The 18,085-nt window shown below is 39.6% G+C and overlaps 2 protein-coding genes across 2 annotated transcripts; one reads left to right on the top strand and one right to left on the bottom strand.

Moving 5' to 3' along the window:
* Positions 1-9,867: 9,867 nt before the first annotated feature.
* Positions 9,868-13,464, bottom strand: mix23 (mitochondrial matrix import factor 23). Its single transcript, XM_085362332.1, has 5 exons — positions 13,405-13,464; positions 11,893-12,018; positions 10,795-10,941; positions 10,228-10,287; positions 9,868-10,127 (listed from the first exon to the last, which is right to left on the bottom strand). The coding sequence occupies exons 1-5, from the start codon at positions 13,453-13,455 to the stop codon at positions 10,077-10,079; spliced, it is 435 nt and encodes a 144-aa protein (XP_085218458.1). The 5' UTR covers positions 13,456-13,464; the 3' UTR covers positions 9,868-10,076.
* Positions 13,465-13,737: 273 nt separating this feature from the next.
* Positions 13,738-17,172, top strand: fam162a (family with sequence similarity 162 member A). Its single transcript, XM_085362921.1, has 5 exons — positions 13,738-14,032; positions 14,971-15,069; positions 15,444-15,555; positions 16,072-16,180; positions 16,601-17,172. Exons 1-5 carry the CDS (start codon positions 13,990-13,992, stop codon positions 16,715-16,717), a joined length of 480 nt encoding a protein of 159 aa, XP_085219047.1. The 5' UTR covers positions 13,738-13,989; the 3' UTR covers positions 16,718-17,172.
* Positions 17,173-18,085: the final 913 nt, after the last annotated feature.

Here is an 18,085-nt window from a genome sequence, read left to right as displayed (position 1 = left end):
TACAGATGGAACAGGCATGACTTCAGGATAGGAAAGGGAGAAATAAAGAAAGAGAGCGAGGGAAAGAGGGACAGTGAGAAAGGGCACTTAAAAAAATCACATGGATCACCTGTTGAGAAAAGAAAAAAGAGAGCAACAGAATAAACACAACACCGTCGCAATAATCTAGCTTAGTGTAAATAACAGTAAATACTAAATATTGAATGTTATCGTGCAGCACGCAAGACCGACAGCGCCAAGAAAGGTGTAATTTGTGTCTGTGAACAGAAAGTTCACTTTGGTAGCACTGAAGTGTTACCAAAGTACAGAGACAAAGTAACTGAACCTTCAGATGTTTTTACTCTCACAACCATCAAACAAATCTACTCAATTATCATTTTTCCACGTGTGTTTTAATGTATGTCGGTCTTTTCATGTTCCATTTAAAACCTGATAACATTTAACTGTCAGTATTCTTAAAATGTCACTAGATGGCACTGTCATTTTATTTTTCACGTTTTGTTTGGGGATGTGTTAATGACAGACATTAAAATACTCTGGTCAACCAACCAGCAGTCTGCCTGCTGTGTCGTATGAAATGCGTGGAAGGAGAGGAACCGACTGTCTGTTACATATAGATAAAAAACAAAGTTCTGACGTGACCTCAGGTCAGCCAGCCTGACGGTCAGAGAAACAGAAACGTGCTGGATTGTGGATCTCTGAGCTGCACATCAAAGATGCACATATGCACAGATCAAGTCTCAAAAGTGCCTCATATACACGTTGATGCGAAGCGCCGCCAGAGCAAACGTTTCCACTTCATTTGCAGAGGTGTTTTTATTTTGGATTGTGTATTTATTGTTTGCAGTGTATATATATTAGTTTGCAGCTCTTTGCACACATTAATAAAAGGTTCAACTAACTGGTCAAATAAAGTCTGTGCGGTTTAGTTGTTCCACTCATATTAAACCAAATGATGGTGTGGCGGCCTGTTCTAGTGTGAACTAAGAGAGGGTTTGAATGTAAGAGAGAGAGAGGGGGGGGGGGGAGGAAAAGGAGACCTAAAATGTAACCCCCTGCACCTCGACTGAGGAGGTGAGTTACATTAGTGCTTCCTCTTTATTAAAAAGCGGTTCGAGTGAATTAGAAGTCTGTTTTTTTTTTTTTTTTTGGGGGGGGGGGGTTATCTACTCATTAGTCATGCTAGGCATCCATCTGAACTCTATCAAAATAAAGGTGTATTTTAACTCATTTTAATTTTTTCTAATATCAGGGATATAGGACTATACAAAGTAGCTTGTGACATTTAAAACGACAGCACACTTAATGTGTCTTTCTTCACCTCATCACTTTTTTCTGTGTGTTTGTTTTTCCGCTGATGCCTTTCAAACAAAACTAGCCATGATATTTTCCCCCTCTGACAATTAATATCAGTTAACCCCGCCCCCTTTCAGATCTGTTCACCAAAAGAAAAGGAGAAAAAACCCGTCATTAACGCTGTACATCACTTGTCAGACCGGTTTCATTTTCATACTTTGTAAATATCTATGTTGTATGGAGCTTGAACTAAAATGTAAATATGTTTACTGTATTTGTAATAATTATAATCCATTCGCTGTATAGCATAGATGTGTCATGCAGATATCCTAATTCTCTGTATGGTAATCTTGCACCATTGAGCTGTTAGTGAATGAGACAACAATAAAAGTGCAAAACGTGCATTAGCAGATGAAGTGCTGCCTGCTTATTTCCTGCTTTGTGTGAGCTTCTGCTGTAGTTTATTATGTGCTTTTAATCCCAAGAAACCACCCTTTTACTGTGGCGCACGATAACATCTTCTGATGTTTGGTGTCATCTTCCTGTGATCTCCTGTGAACAGGTGGATTCACAGCAGTCGCTGAACACTGTAAAGACTCTAGAATAATTATGGAGGAACATTTAAAGGACTAACACAGACAAAGAATTAATCATACAATGAAGTAATGTCATTTTTAAGTGTTTATTTATAAACAGGATAAAACCATTCAAGTATGGAGTGACAAATAAAACAGCAACCTCTGATCTGCTGATTGGGAAACAGAGGATGTCAGTGTATCTTTTAGTGCTAGTTGTCCAAATTGAGTGAGATGACTTTACATTTGAATAGATTTGATTACAAGTTATATTTGGCTTTAATTGAATGCAGTTCAATTTGATTTAAATCAAGCCAATTCACAACAACATTTTTCTCAATATGCTAAAATTCCCACCGAGACTAGAAAAGATTATTCTAAAACTGGTAAAAATACAATTCTCTTCATGCACAAAATCCTACCCAGTCCCACAACCCAGGATGAATATTCCTTGTGTGTTCTTGAGCTGGACAGAAATTCCTCTTGCTGAGCGGGCTCCACGCCAGCCTCATGCCAGGCAGACGAGGAGCCTCCTGTCCCAGTCTCGTCCGTCCACTGGACCCATCACATCCCAGCCCAGTTCGCATTCTGCATTGGAGTCCATCGCTCGATACCACCGCGGCTCCCCTCACGCCATCACCTGCAAGTTAAAACAAATAGGAGCCAGAACCATCATCCCAGAAGCTGCCCTGGCTTAAAGCCATGGTGACCCTCTCCCAACACAGCTGCACCCAGTGAACAACAGTGAGATGCTACTCACAAATGCAGGCAGTGGTATACATCTGCCCTGATGTCAATCACACACGTTGTCTCCTACTGCTGCCGTTCCTGCTGTCGGGACTGGGTGACCACATCACGCTGACGGGTCTCCAGATGAGGCGTCGCACCCCCACGATCACACAGCGGCTCCCTCTTTTCCACCTGGCCTTCATGCGTTCCTCTTCCAATCTAGGGCCTCTCTCCTTCCAGTGCTCAGCTTGCTTCCTTTTAATAAGGCCTTTAAACAGCTGAAAGGACACCACTGGACACACCCATGCCTCAGCAGGTGATCACTATCAGCTCATTTGTCCCATGCCCAGCCAATCCACAGTGGATTAAAACAATGTAAAAATAAAAGACTAAAAACATGTGATACAAACAGAGTAAAATCGTGCAAATAAAAACAACGCTCACAAATAAACACTAAACTCAGATTACAACCAAAATAAATGATAAACACAGATTTCTAATGTGTGAAACTTAAATACATCACCAAATGAAATTTTTATATTAAAAGTTCAAGTTCCAACATAAATTCATTTAATTTTGCTTAGCAAAGTACTTTTTAACTCTAATAATTAGTAAGAGTATATTTCTTATCATCTATTGGTCACCTGATGAACTTCAATTAAGATTATAACACAGGAGTGATTGTCTCTAAAAGTGGGCTCCTGCACGCTTGCAGACATTTTTCCATCACAACTTATGGATGATGAATGATTTGATTAAAGCTGTGAAAACATTACTGATAACCTTCATGTGATATTACATTAAAGCCAATTTTTTATTTTCTTTAAAGTCTGTCTTTAAATACAAATGAAGTTCAACTTTAGCAAGGCTGATGGTAAACTGGCCCTAACAAGTCCACTTTATTGCGTGCTCATTGACTTTCTCCTATCAGAGCTGTTTAACAAGCCCACTTGATACATGCTGATTAATCTATCACGCGTATCAGTGGCTCATGGTTGCTTAAAGCCTATGTCTGAACTTGAGCACAGAGCCAGAGCATCATTCAATCCATTTAATCCCATCATTCAAGGATGACAAACTCCACTTTCTCTGCATCAAGACAGCTCATAACTTTTTAACAGTGTCTCTCTGTCCTTATAATTTTATGTATTCTTCTGTAATAGATAACTATACGCTATCATTGCAATCTACACTACAGCTCAAAATTTTGAAGTCAATTTTCACCTGGTTTATAACCATGTGATCAGTTCACACATCAGTGTCCAAAAGACGCTCATTTTTTAGCTGTGTCTATCATCAAAAATTGAGTTGATTGCAAACTCTCCCTAACAAGTTCACTTTATTGCGCGCTCATCAATCTCCTCTACAGCTCAAAAGTTTGAAGTCAGTTAGAAACGTCTTTTTTTCTTAAAAAAACAAGATTCTTTTTATATTTTGTAAATTAGTTGTGAATGCAAATAAATATTATTGCTTAAAACTTGCATCGATCACCAATTATGATTGATGTTTGATAAAATATTACCTGGTGTATGGATTACAACAATAATAGCGAGTGTGTAGATTATATTACCTATCCTCAGTTTATCACATTAAATCTCAGCCTACTGGTGACCCAGCATTTTTCAAAATACAGCCACGCTAACCAACATCATTTTTTTCAAGTAAAATAAAAATCAATTTTATTTATTACCTTTTTAAACACCTGATTTTTCTTTCTAATGTCATTAAAACAAGTTTGCACATTTGTATAACAACAGTTGGACTTCCAGATCTTTTAAGCTTTCAGTTTTATTCTCAGTGAGACACATAGATTTGTTTTCGTCTCTTTCAATAAGAAAGTCAAATCTTCAAACCCTAAAGCAATCTTTGTTTCTTTCAATCATTCCAATATTTTTCATCTCCTGTTAATTGCAGTTAACCAGGGCTTAGCTACTCTGATCTACAGTGATTTTGGGGGTGTGGATACCTAATTTTTTCACAGGTGCAGAGTCTTTTTCTACAAAATTATGAACAAACTGCATTTTTTTTAAATTACCATTAACATTAATGTAGACTGACAAGTAACTCAACATGTGACACAGTGATCAGTAGAGAAGAAAGAAAATAACCCATTTCAAAATTTCTAGTTCAGATCAAAATTATTGTTCTGATTAAGGAAACAGTAAATTTGGCCACATTATTGTTCTGATCCTCCAATTTTCCCTTTCCAATGTGAATAAATAAAATTCAACTTTTGTTGTTGTTTTTTAAATAAAAGCAGATGCACACCCGGATATTTCTTACAGTAAGAATCCTCCAACAACCTTTCAAAAGAAACATTTTTTGTCTTTCCTCAATTTTGAGAGCAACTGAACCCACAAACCTGAAGCTGCAGACCCCAAACTAACCAAATGTAATGTTTCCTTAATCAGCACAGTAATTTTTACCTCTTTGTGTGTTATGTTTACTCACAGTTTTGATGCTTGCTTCTTTGACTTGATCCACGATTAGCTCTGCACCATCGCTCTGCTGTTTTCTCTCTCCTCATGCTTCTCCTTCATGCGTCCTGTCCTCAAATATAATCCAACCTGCCTCCTTGTTTCCTCCTTGACTTGTATTTGCAAAATTTCCAGTTAAATTAAGAGAAATCCATAAAAAGTTTTCCTGCTTCAAAAGCTCTTCCAGTTGCCTGTCTTCTTGTCCTCTTTTAAATGTGCATTTTTCTACATTTGTATTTAATTGACTTCATATTGCCATGATAACATAGCACAGAGCATCGTGGTAGATTAAGGCAGGTGGTTCTGTCCTCTGCAGAAATGCTGGTGTTCCATAGTGATGTAAAAGTATGTTAATAATCTTTAAACAGACACTCACTGATCCTGTAAGAGCAGGAATTTAACTACAAACCCTCACAGTCCCCATCAGTATCATTCATTCTGCTCTGCAGCAATGGTCACAGTGGCTGCTTTAAGTACGTTTGCCCCATAGAAATCCACTGATGTTCAGTGAGTCCCTTTGACACATATTTAGACCTTCATAATTTTCGGGGTGCATGAGTGTTATATCTCCATCTCATCCTAAACATTGCACCAACATGTAAAATACAATTAATTTTAATTTAAACTTGCTTTATTCTGAATAAATGTGTGAGATGGCCCTCAGGCCTCTAAATCCACGTCCAGGTTTGGGTGACTACTTGGATTAGGGGAGTATTATTTAGAGCAATGTTTGTCACTTTGGTTAATTGCTCAACTCAGGCCGTTTTTGTTCAGTCTTTTTCTGACTGAACTTTCACATTTAACATGCTAACTGAAGCCTGTAGAGTCTGAGATGTAGCTCTTTTGTTTTCTGTATTGTACAGTCTGACTTAAGGGTGAATTTGCTGGGATTGGTGACTGTGTTGCATGTTTTGAATAATCTTCTTCAGAATAGACTTTTGGTGTAAGCTGATAGTGAATGAAAAATACTATAAAAAGCTGCTGTGGTTTTAATTTTCCAAGAGAGGTAATGCACATAATGCAGAGACGAGCGCACGGGGGATATCCAAATTCTAGGAAGGCAGCCTGCTGCTGTACACGGGCGGATTCTTCTCAGTCATAGTTCTTAACAACTTGACTGTTTTCTCAAACCACACAGAGAGTGCTGTTTCCATTCTGGGAAGTCTACTCATTCGTGTAGGCAGCTCTTCAAATTCCTGAACATCCTCAGTCTTCAACACACTACAAGCATTTCATCTCTCTTGACTCCAGGTTCATGTTGGTGGACCCAGTTACCTTCATCTGGACCTCTTTCAAAGCCTTCCAAATAACGGAGAAGAGATTAAGCTGATTAAAGTGGAGGAAAACCGCACCAAAGATGATCCAATCAACACTTTCTGATCTGATCACACTTCAGCTGCTCAATGTGACCAAATAGCTGTTCATGGGGGAAAAAAAGAAGTACTATTCCGTTAACATCAAATAATTCAATGCAATAACATATAAACAGTGTATTACTTTAAATCCACAATTATTGAGTGCAATAAGCACTGTACAGTTGAGTGAACAATTTTTTAAATGACAAATAAAGCATCGTAAAATATTTTGTTGATTGTTGATTCCTTGAGTCATGAAGTCGTATTTCTCATAGACAATGTGAATTCATGGTTTTTTTTTTTTTTTTTTTTTCTAAATGACATCAGAAACAGCAGTATGCGACATTACGTGATGGCAGAGCTTCAGTTCATCCTTTGTCATTTTTTTTTTTTTTTTTAATAAATAGGACAGGGGGAATGAATGAGAGAGAGAGGGGGAGAGAAAGAAAGAAAACCAAAGGGGAGAAGAGACGGTGAGAAGGGGGGGGAAGAGAGACAAAAAAAAAAAAAAACTCCTGGGTCACCTGTATGGAGAAAAAACAAACAAACAAACAAACAAACAAACAAACAGAGGAGACAGCAAACAACAAAGAGCAACATAATAATAGAGAAAACAAAGCACCATCACAATAAACTAGCTAGTCATAGATATCAGTATTTACTAAGTAATAAACAATATTGTGCAGCACGCAAGATAGACAGCGCACAGTGTGCTTTGAGGCAGCAGCCAAGAAAGCTTTAGTCCGCGTCTGTGAATACCCATGTGTGCATACCTGTGTGGATCAGCATGCTTGCATTCCAAAGGTTTCTCCATGTAATGATCTGCTAGGGAGTGTGGGGGGGCCACAGCCCCGTCCTCCAGGGTGTGAAGCGGGTATGGAGGAGATCAAAACTCCAGACATCCAGAGGCCCCCAGAACACAAAAGACCATGGAAGACCAACAGAGGGGCAGCCGCGCCACTGTTCCAGTAAGAGCTGAGGAGAGTCCCAGATGAGGGCTCACTCAGCAGCCGCGGAGCAGAAGCCAGGGGGGGTTGCAGTGACGCGCCCGTGAGCTCCGCCGGCCCCCAGCTGCGCCTGAGTGACCGAGCCCTAGGCCGAGAGGCCGGGGGCACCCCACCTCCAAAGGGGGCCCGAGCGAGCCCCAGGCCCCAGGCCCCGACAAGCGGCCGCCAAGGAGTGAGCCGGTGTGTACCCGGACGCCCACCCCCAGACACAAAGAACCACCAACACACCGACACCTGAGGGAGTCCGCCACCGGCAGGGGAAGTGGTGGTGGGTGGAGATAGGCCTCCAAACCTTGGAGGGCCTGAGGTGTCCCCAGAGAGGTGGCGTCTGATACCCAACCTGACATATAGACACAGACATACAGGCACACACAGACACAAACATCCATTCCCACCCTCATGCTCTCATATGCACTCACTCCACACTCAACCAACGTGGAGACAGACATAAAGAGACGCTGTACACACAATCACACTCCCCAAGCGTACTCTACAATCCGGGTCTAGGTACCCTTGCCCCATGAATTCATGGTTTTATTGACATGAAGTAAATGTCATTGGTGGGAGAAAAAGTTGATATTTAATTAAACCTGAAAAGTGCAGAAAAACTCTTGGTGGATTTTACATCAAAAACATTGATTCTTCAAAGTTTATATTTTCATATTAGGTCATAAATAATCTGAAAAAGAGAAGACGCCCATGCCTCTCCTTACAGAAGCATAAACATGACACGGAGAAAAAATATAATGAGACAAAATAATCACAGCAGCAGGTGACTGTGCTGGATCTCACTGAAAAAAGCTGAACCGACAAATCGAACTGTAGGTAGAGATGTATGCAGACAATACTGACAGCAGCAACATGACACAGACAAAAACAGCACATGTAGCATATTTTTATTCATGGTGCAATGTTGCAGAGTGCAAAGATGTTGAAAGATGGGCTCCTCCTGAAGTCTGCTGTCATCTGTACTGTTTTGCACATATTCTGCTCTAGTTATCAAATTGTCATGGATGCATTTATTGATTCAGTTTCTTTATACACTCGTAAACAATTTCCACCTGCTTACACACGTGATATAAAATACATGGAAGCATTGCTGTTTGCAGAGTTTTCCATGCACTGTTTTATCTGAGAGAACAAATAATAAGGGTGTTGTTTCCAATGTTTCACTGGAAAGTTTCATCACACTCTGTTGTTATTTGGAAGTGTGAAAGTACTGCTCTCCCACAACTTCCTTACACATGGAAATTCACCATAAATGACTTTAGTTGTTCTGCAGTTACAGGACTTGAATACATCTGCGAGACAGAGTGTGAGAGCATGTAAAGGAGGGTAACAATAATTTACTGCAAGTTTGATTTTGATTGATTATATTCTTGTTCGTGGAATGACAATCCCAGTACCTTCAGTAAATGTTTATGACTTCTCTGCAAGTCTTTTAACATACAGCACAATGTTTTTATTTTTAACTGGCTGTGTTCATCATCTGTGTGGTTTGGTCCAAGAAATTTGAGAATTTATGTTCATAAAAGTAAGAAAAGTTTCAAGAAATATCTGCATCAGCCTAAAAATGTTTGAAAACACAGCTCACAGGAGTAAATATATTTGCTTGCTTTATTTCTGATGGTGGAAATTTTGTTTTAAGAGGAGGAAGACTCAGCTTTTATTAAACCACCAATAATTAATACCATTAATACCCGTTTGTGATCAGGTGGGGCCCTCCAGTGGAAATGAAACAAACTGCAAGTACTGGACTGCTGGAGCTTGTGTGATCACTCTGCTGACAGGAGGCTGCGACAGACCGCTGCAGTGCTTCTGTTTATTCAGTCGGGAAACATTATAGTAATAGAACGTGTCATCCATGACACTACGATCAGTCACACGTCCTCCGTGAAATAGAAGTTTTAGTCCTTTCCTTGTTGAGAGATCTTTACATCTCTGATAATCAGAGAAAATGATCAGATCAAGGCAGAAGCACTAAAAACTAAAATACCAACGTACGTAGTGAATACAGCTCCTGTTGTTGAGCAAGTACAACAGATCACGTTTAACAAAGACAGCTTAGTTTGGAGGATTGGCGATTTCTTATAAGGTACACTTGAGGCTGATGGAAGTGTCGTTCTTTTTGCTGGTGCTTGGTACCAAATCAAATTTTTGGACAGATTTTTGACACTGTATGAAAACTTAAGGAATGATCAAAGCTTGTAGATCCCATCCTGAGGGATGGACTGATGAAGACTCGTCCAAAATGTCACAGTAATCCATCAACCCAGCAGTTGTTGAACCAATTCCTGATGAAGACAGTGCATAGTAAACATTTGAATTCAATACATGTAAAAAGGATGTCTAAGGTCAACAAATGATTTCAAACTCAGACAAACATTTGACTCAATTTTTAAAAAACTCTTTTTTTGTACAATAATTTTGTCTTGGAAGAAGCACACGGGCGACTGTTTTACAATGATGGTAAATTAATACAGTAATGACGCTGGAATATATTTGTGTGTCGGGGAAGAGGTCAGAGATGTCTGGGTGGTGAACAGCCTGCAGCGAGGACTCAGCAGCAGTTCACAGTTTCAGCTCCAGCCTGGATTTAAACCTCGAGTGAAAGAGCTCCTTTCATGAAGCAGGACTTCATTTCACCTTTGGAGGCGTGTAGTGGATTCTGCACCTTTCGTTGAAAACCTGAACCGAGGAAACGTCAGTAAGTAACACACGATAACGACGGCTCATTTATGTGTGACTGTAGGACGAGTCAGTGATGAGAACAGCGAGCAAACTGTACCTTCAGACTTCTGTCATTTACAACTTCTTCAACGTTCAGCTCTGACTGCATCAGCTTTAACTGGGGACAGGAAAAAAAAAACAAAGTACTTCTATTATTATTTTGCTCTAATAAGATAACAGGGTCTGTTTATTCAAATTTTTTTTTAAAAAGAGAAGGATTATATTTCCTCAGTGGTTACTTGATGCATTTAGCCCTGCAGGTTCAGTCAGCTGCAGCAGGTTTCCTCTATATTTTCAAATTTCAAGCTTTTTTCAAGTTTAAGATATTTGTTTACATTTCATTTATGATCCTCACAGCACAGAAAAACTAAATTAAACGCATCCACAGTGGATTCAGTGGAGATAGCTGCTAAACCTACAACAACAATGAAGCAACAGAAAGCAACATATCCTTATTTGTATTCGTTTTAATGGGCAAAAACTGCAGAAACACAGAATCCTACATCTCCCATAATGCAACTGAACAGCTATAGACAGATTTAAAGAAAAAATGACAAGAAAACTACATTAAGAATGTAAAAAAAAAAAAAAAACAAAACATGGAATTTTTATAGACAGGACTTACTTTGGTTTGCTCCTTCCTGAGCTGTTTGATTAGTGCCATGTTTTCATTGTCTTTTGCTCTTTGCTCACGCAGCTGTCCCACCACCTCTGATGTTTGAGCTATACAAGCCTTGATAGCTTTGTCTCTGCTAAGATGAGCCTCCATCATCTGTGAGAAAACAGAAATACACACGCACACATGAGATTAATATTTCTGCATGCCTTCACAGACTTCATGCCAGCTTTCTTGTCTGTTCAGACTCTTATGGCTCCTGCAGCGAAGACTTTGGAGGACAACAGCTGATTCTCACACAAGACAATTATTCAGATATGGATGACGCTGCGAAACATGGACCAATTCTGAAACAGGGATGCTTCACACACATATACCCGGCAGCACAGCATTTCCAAAGTAAGCAACTATGACTAGTTCAGCATGCGACCAGATGTGGATTATGACATCAAGCTCTCTTCCTGAGTTTTATGGCACTGAACGCTGGTCTGTGTAGACCCTTATTTTGCCATATTGTTTGTGATCTTTTACTTCTTTGAATACAAAAATGTCATTAGTTGACCAAAATTTGGAAACTGTCATAATTAGAGTATGAATTCTTGAGTTTTGTTAAGCCACAGTAACCTTTGGCTTATCACCACATGTGCATTAGAGGGCCACACCTCCCTCAGCGTCATTTTACTTCACTGGAGTTCTTCAGGTGCTTGCTCACAGGGGATCGTCTGATTACTGAGGTTTTCCCTAATATTGTGGTGTCTTTACCTTGAGGTGAACGCTGTTTTTTGAAATGAAACTGAACTTAAATGAAAGACTGAATTTGAATCAGTTCATCCCTGACTCTATGTGAAGATTTAAGGCAAGTTTAAAGAGGCTGCTTGAAATTGTTTCTCAGACACTTGATGTTAGACTGACTTCTTAACAGGTCCCCTCTGCACCTCTCCCTGCCATTGCGTTACATAACCAAACTCCCAGGTGTTATGTTCACTGTTTAAAATATGCCATTTATTTATTCTTTATTGTTGTGGTAACGTTTTTGTTGTTTGTGTGGCAATGACAACAATGGGAATTTGAATTCACAACGTGGTGAGACCTGGTGGTCACACTCACAGATTCATAGAGCTGTTTGCAGGTTTGTGTGGCATCCACTTTGCCTGAGAAGGAGACTGTGGGCACGGTGGTGTTCAGGGCATGGACAATGCGGTCGTCTATAGTGCGCATCACCTTCAGTACCTCCTGAAATAACACACAGAAGTACACAAAACGAGTCAGCAGTTTTACTTCAACTAAAACTAAATACATTTGTAACACGATATGCTGTCTTTTGTCTCATTAAGATGGAATCAGATTTAAATCTGATACAACTGTACCCCCCACCCAAAAATGGTGGTTCAAAACACGTTGCTTCCTTAAGGAAATAAGTTTATGTATCGTGTTTATAACAGAGGGCAAGATGGCAGGCAAGATTAACAAGGCTCATTTAGCAGCTGATATACTTTTAAGGAGGGATCCAAACATCTTTAGCCTTCTACCATGAGAGAAATACATGTTTAATATAAATTTGAACCTGTTGAACTGAATTTACATATTTGTTCAGCAAAAAGGTAAAGGGTTAATGTAATATTCTGTGCTCACAATGCTCTGTTTCCACCGCTTTCCTTATATGGTCATCTGCTATAGGAACAGCATGGCAAAGTGTAGACAGTGGGGTGGGGGGATTGCATCAGCTCTAGGAACACACTAATAGGCTGCTATTGGTTGTTGTTTATTTTCTTAACTGTGGTTTAGATGCTTTGCTCGCCAAACAAACAAACTGACAGCATGAATGATCATCTCCAAAACCACCAAGAAAAAGAAGCCAAACTTCTAAATCTTCAAATTTAATGTTAGAATAAGAGGCAAGCTTACATGTAACTAAGAACAGGGCTTTCCCCCCTTAATTTCTACAAGCTAACTCTACTTCTACATATGGTTTACTCATAAAAAGTAAAATAGCTTTGGTCTGTACCCTCCGTACTCTGAGAGGACTTCTGAGTGAAAGAATCTGAAATATGTACTTTTTTTTGTCAGCAGTAATGCATGAGGCTCTTTTTTAATCAGATACAGCTGTGTGTATTCTGGCATCCGCACATAAAAAGATAAGCGCTGCCCTTCTGCTGGCTTGCAAAAGCTGACCAATCAGAAGAAAGAGTGCTTTTGCCGCCTGGAGATAGGCGCTAAAATGACTTTCCAAAGCCTCATAAACAGCCTATATGGAATAAATAAATGTACGTGTGTTAGTTATGAATTATGCAAAGCGAGTTCAGTGAGGTTCTAGCATAAAAATATAAATCTACAAAATAACACAATATACCAAACCATGACATCTATAAGTAGATTATGCCAGTTTAAAGAGTCAGTTATTAAAGGCTGCATGGGTATGTTGATCCACATACTGAAAGCTCTGAGTACTGTGCCTCCTTGAACTCGTGCAGGTCTTTAGTAATCAGGAGGGTCACCAATTCATTGGCTCTCGCACAAAATAAACAGCGCGGCAAATGAATTGCGGGGGAGGCGGTGATTCGACTGGCCGTCGGTGCGTGATCGGCCTGCACGGATCAATTAATCAGTCGTTAACGTTACCTGAAACATTGAATAGTCCTCACAGTTTAAACTTCCACCGGGCGCCGCCATAGTGGACTGCACGGGTCCTTCACCAGGATCACTGGTGGTGGAGGTGGCTGTCCAAGAAAGTGCCTGCACGGAAAGGCTTTAATAATGCCTAAATGCTATTTATTTGTTTTTGCCGCATTCACAAATTAACATCTGCCGCACGTATTAACGCAAAGTGAATATATTAAAATAGATAAAAGTGCAACTATAGTGAATAGCGCCATTTATACTAATACATTTTCCACTTGTTCTTCTCAACTTTAGCTTAACTCCCAGCAGCCCTGTTTGAGACTCCTAATAATTCAACCACAACCTAGCGAAAGCAAAGACCCAACCACAGCCACAGGGCTGTCACTACCCGATCCGTATGGACGCTGTCCAAATGGCATAAATACGGGCCCTAGCTTGTTTCTTTTGATCAGTCACAGGACACACCTATCTGACGGTCCTGTTAGCTGTTTGACTTTCAGCAGCTGAAGAGGGACTGACAGATTTCCAGCGCACTTAAATGGATTTTTAGAAACACTGGACTTTGTGTATTCAATCAGCAAAAGCATGAATTTCATCAGATCCCGCCTTTCCATCGGCAGCCTCCTCGGTTCGTATAGCTAACTTGAATTTCTGTGTTTTCGTTGCGTAATAAGTCGCTTGAATACACTCTAATCCGATGCTTGTTGATGTTATTTGTTTTTAAATCAGCTGTGAGTGAGTTCTGTACTCGGTTATAAATACATGTTTGATGCTTTTTCGACGTCTTGCATTTATTGAAATGGTGTTTGTGCTTGTGGCAGTAAAGGCAGTTTGTGTAAATTGGTGCGTGGTGTCTCGGTAAATTAACACTTGGCCTAGTTAACTTGTTTTATTATCATTATACGCTATTCAGGCCTGGTTAACCAGGCACTCCTGCTTGGTATGAACAGTGTCTATAATTGAAGATATTCGTAGTCGTGGTTTGTTTCTTTGTTTGTAAGTAAAATTAAACAGTTGTCAGTTTTAGTCCCTTCAGGTGTGATGATTTCTGTTTTTGTCATGTAGTACTCACTTGTGTCCAATTTAGGGCTTTAGATATAGATACTTTATTGAGCCCACAAGGAAAATTGTTTTTGTATCAGGAGGATAAAGAATAACGGTATATAATAAATACACAACTTAAAGTGCTATGATGTAATTTCCCCATGGGGATCAATAAAGTATCTATTATTATTATTATTATTATTATTGTGTGTGTGTGTGTGTGTATATAAATACAATTGTGTGATTGATTGATAGCTATCACGCGATTGTAAAAATAAATTAATAAAATGAGATTAAGTTGGGGTAAACGGTAATCCTTTGATTTCGCATGAAGAGATTTTCCCCAGCGTAATTTTATTTTGAGCCTTTTAAGGGCTGTTCTAAAATTTGTAATGTTAATGTAAACGTTACTAATTTTCTTGTTTAACGTTTAATTTCTTTTTTTCAGTAGCATCAGCTAGTTCTATCGTCACTGTGACTTCCTGCTTTACTCGATGTGATACTAGTTCTGTATCTAAACAGGTCAGAGGAGACATGTCATTCAGACATGGAGCCACAGAGGGATGTGCAATAAACTGCAGGGGACCAAAGCGGAGTCCCCACCTGCAGCACCAGCACATGGTAGGGTTTGAACAACAGATGAGCTCAAAAGTCATCATAAGACAATGCACAATATTTACTGATAAACCTGAAAAAACTAAATACCAGCTTCTAAATTTGAATTTGAACTTCTAGGTTTTCATATAAATGTGTGGCATGACTTTAATGTGGAAAATGCTACACTCATAGTGATGTAAGAGTATTCTAAAAATGTTGACTTTGTGCATTACAGGGTATTTGTGATGGCTAAGTATGTGACTTTTTTTAAATCCCAAAAGACTAAGAGGGACACAGGAAGTGAGGTCGCAGTCTGCAGGTCATGATGTGAATCTCTGGCTTTTTGTTCAGGAAGCACGCAGGATTCATTATAATGCATGCTTTGTTAATTCACACAGAGCCGCGTCCCGCATTCAGACTCCCAGGCTACAGGCCCTCAGATATGGACAAGAAGATGCTGATCTGGTCAGGGCGCTTCAAGTCAGCAGACCAGATACCAGAGACTGTGTCGTAAGTAGCCTTTTCCTGTTTATACCAGACCTTCCGGCACACCGCAGTCCCACTGCCTCTGTCACATTCAGTTAAGTTACATCACAAGAACAGGGCTAACTAACAGGATGAGCGGCGGCACAGCGTGTAGCTGGTCCTCAGACAGCTGCAGTTCAAACAAGCCTTCTATTGGTGACTGGAGAGGATTATCTTGGCATCGGGGTGGAGATCACATCTGATCTGCTGCTGCGACGTAAAAACCTGCATGGCAAGCTTATAAACAGAAGCCCTCCTATGTCATGTACTCAAAAGCCCCAGTATCCAAAACAAAGCAAAATGTGTGAAGGACCCAAGAGACTATCTGCTGACAGTCACCAATGCTGCTATAACTGGAACAAAAGGCCCCGTAAATATCATGCTGCTGCGCTGATCTTCAATAACAAGATTAAATGCTGAAGTCTTATGTTTCAAGCCTTCTTTTGAGCCAAGAAAACATTTCCTAATGAGTGTTCATGTGTACATGTGCTTCTTCTACAGGTTTGAGATGATTGATGCTGCCAGAAACAAAATCCGAGTAAAGGCTGCCTACGTGATGATGGCTGCCACGATAGGAGCCTGTATGATTATGGTGTTTCTGGGCAAAAGGGTAAGAATAATGAATGAGTCTTGCATGAAACTTTTTTTTTTTTTCTTTTCAACGCCAGTAACTGTCAACAAGGACAGACATGTCATCACTGCTATCCAGTAATGTAAAAGAGCAGGTTTAAACCTGCCTGTTCACATAAACTCATCTACGTCATGTTATGAATAAACAGAGCAATGACTTGCAATTAAGTTTGGTCACAAAATGTCCCAAAGTTCCCAATGTGACATTTCAACCTATGTTTTTAAAAAAAAAAAAAAAAAAAAAGGATATCGAAGCGGAAAATGTATCACAATTAAGTCCCCTGCAAGAATTTTAATAATTAGTGAGTAATTCAATTCTCACTGCTTTGATTCATGCATTGCCTCTGCATTTTCATTCACATTTAAATAATGCCACATGTATTCTCCTGTTTTTCTGCAGGCTCTTGCCAGGAATGAGACCCTGACGGCACTAAACATCGAGAAGAAAGCCAGATGGAGAGAAGAACACCAGAAACTACGCGAAAGTGCCATTGCCCTGTCTGACAAGGCTCAGTGATGGAAGATGACTCATTCAGACACGCTCATTCTCGAAACCAAGTCAATAGCATCCCACTTTCTGTGTATACCACAACTTCTCCAGTCCCAACCTTTGGAGGTGTAGTGCAACCAAAAAAAAATCAGCAGTAAATTCTGAGTAGTGCTTTTGCAACAAGGAAATTGGCCTTAACAATAGTTTTGCAATAATTGAGTACCTGATGCAAAATGTATCTACTTAGTGAATGTATATAAATAACAGGGTTACAAAGTGGCACTTGATTAATGGCACAAGCCATTATTTTGGTAGTGGCATTTCATTGTCTCAGACCAGTGGAGGGTTTATTGCAGGAATGTGCAATTATGCCTTATAAAAACATTGTCTTTCCCCTTTTTGTGGAACATTAAGTAGCTGATTGGATGTGACTTGTTCACCTGTGCAGTGGGCTGTCTGTCCTGATACCCCTCTAACTGGGCTTCTTTTGTATGTGGTGAGCACCAAAACTAGTTCAATAAAGCAGTGCTTCTATAAAAATGTGCAGTGTAATTTAATGACCCCTGGTTTGGGCACATGTGGGCACCTTCCAAGGCTTTTGGAAGGCTTATTTCAGGAAATATTCACCATTTGTGACCAATACCGCTTTTAATTTTCTTTTTCTTTTCTTTTTTTTTTTTTTTTTTTTTTTTTTTTTGCAGCTATCTTTACTAAAGTTTTGGAGGGTAATTTGGATACTATGGTATATTTTCCCTGCAATATCGTCACGAACTATACTGCTCAAAACTTAAAGGACCACTTTTTAATCAGCGTATCGCTTGGTGAGAAAGATTTGATTGATCTCTCCTGGCTTACCTCTCATTATATCGGCTGGGTGGTAAAAGGTCTTATCTATCATCATGGGTGAAATGATACAGAGTCCTATAATATAGTTTAGCTGTATGTGCTTTCGCCAATAGTAAATCTTTGATTAACAAAAGTTGGAGCAATGAAATTATTCTACCACCTGCCTTTATCTTTTACTGCTGTGTGTGTGTGCGTGCTGTGGTGGTTCTTACACATGCAGGGTATGTAAACATGGCACACGGCTAGGATGACTAAGCACTGAGTGAGGTTAAGTGTTTTGTTTTTGTTGTTTTTTTTGATAATTTTTGACTGTTTCTCTGCTTATTTTCCTGTGTTGGATCATAAATTCAACAGGATTTTGGCCTCTGCTTCTCTCCCATTGGGTTACATATCTACACAGAAGAGAAGTGCGTCAGTGGCCAAGGTGTGGTCATTCTCTCCAATCTCGGTCAAAGATTAGAACTAGATCAACATTAGCTCAGAATAGGTCATTAAGATAGGTCGTGCTTGGCTTTGCTTCTGCTAAATTGCTTTAATAAAATATCCTAC

This window comes from Diplotaxodon limnothrissa, linkage group LG9 (assembly GCF_057381915.1).
Source record: "Diplotaxodon limnothrissa isolate DT_005_m linkage group LG9, D_limnothrissa_male_GT1.1, whole genome shotgun sequence".
NCBI lineage: Eukaryota > Metazoa > Chordata > Actinopteri > Cichliformes > Cichlidae > Diplotaxodon > Diplotaxodon limnothrissa.
The sequence above is the reverse complement of the archived record's forward strand: the minus strand, read 5'-3'. Positions and strand labels throughout refer to the sequence as shown.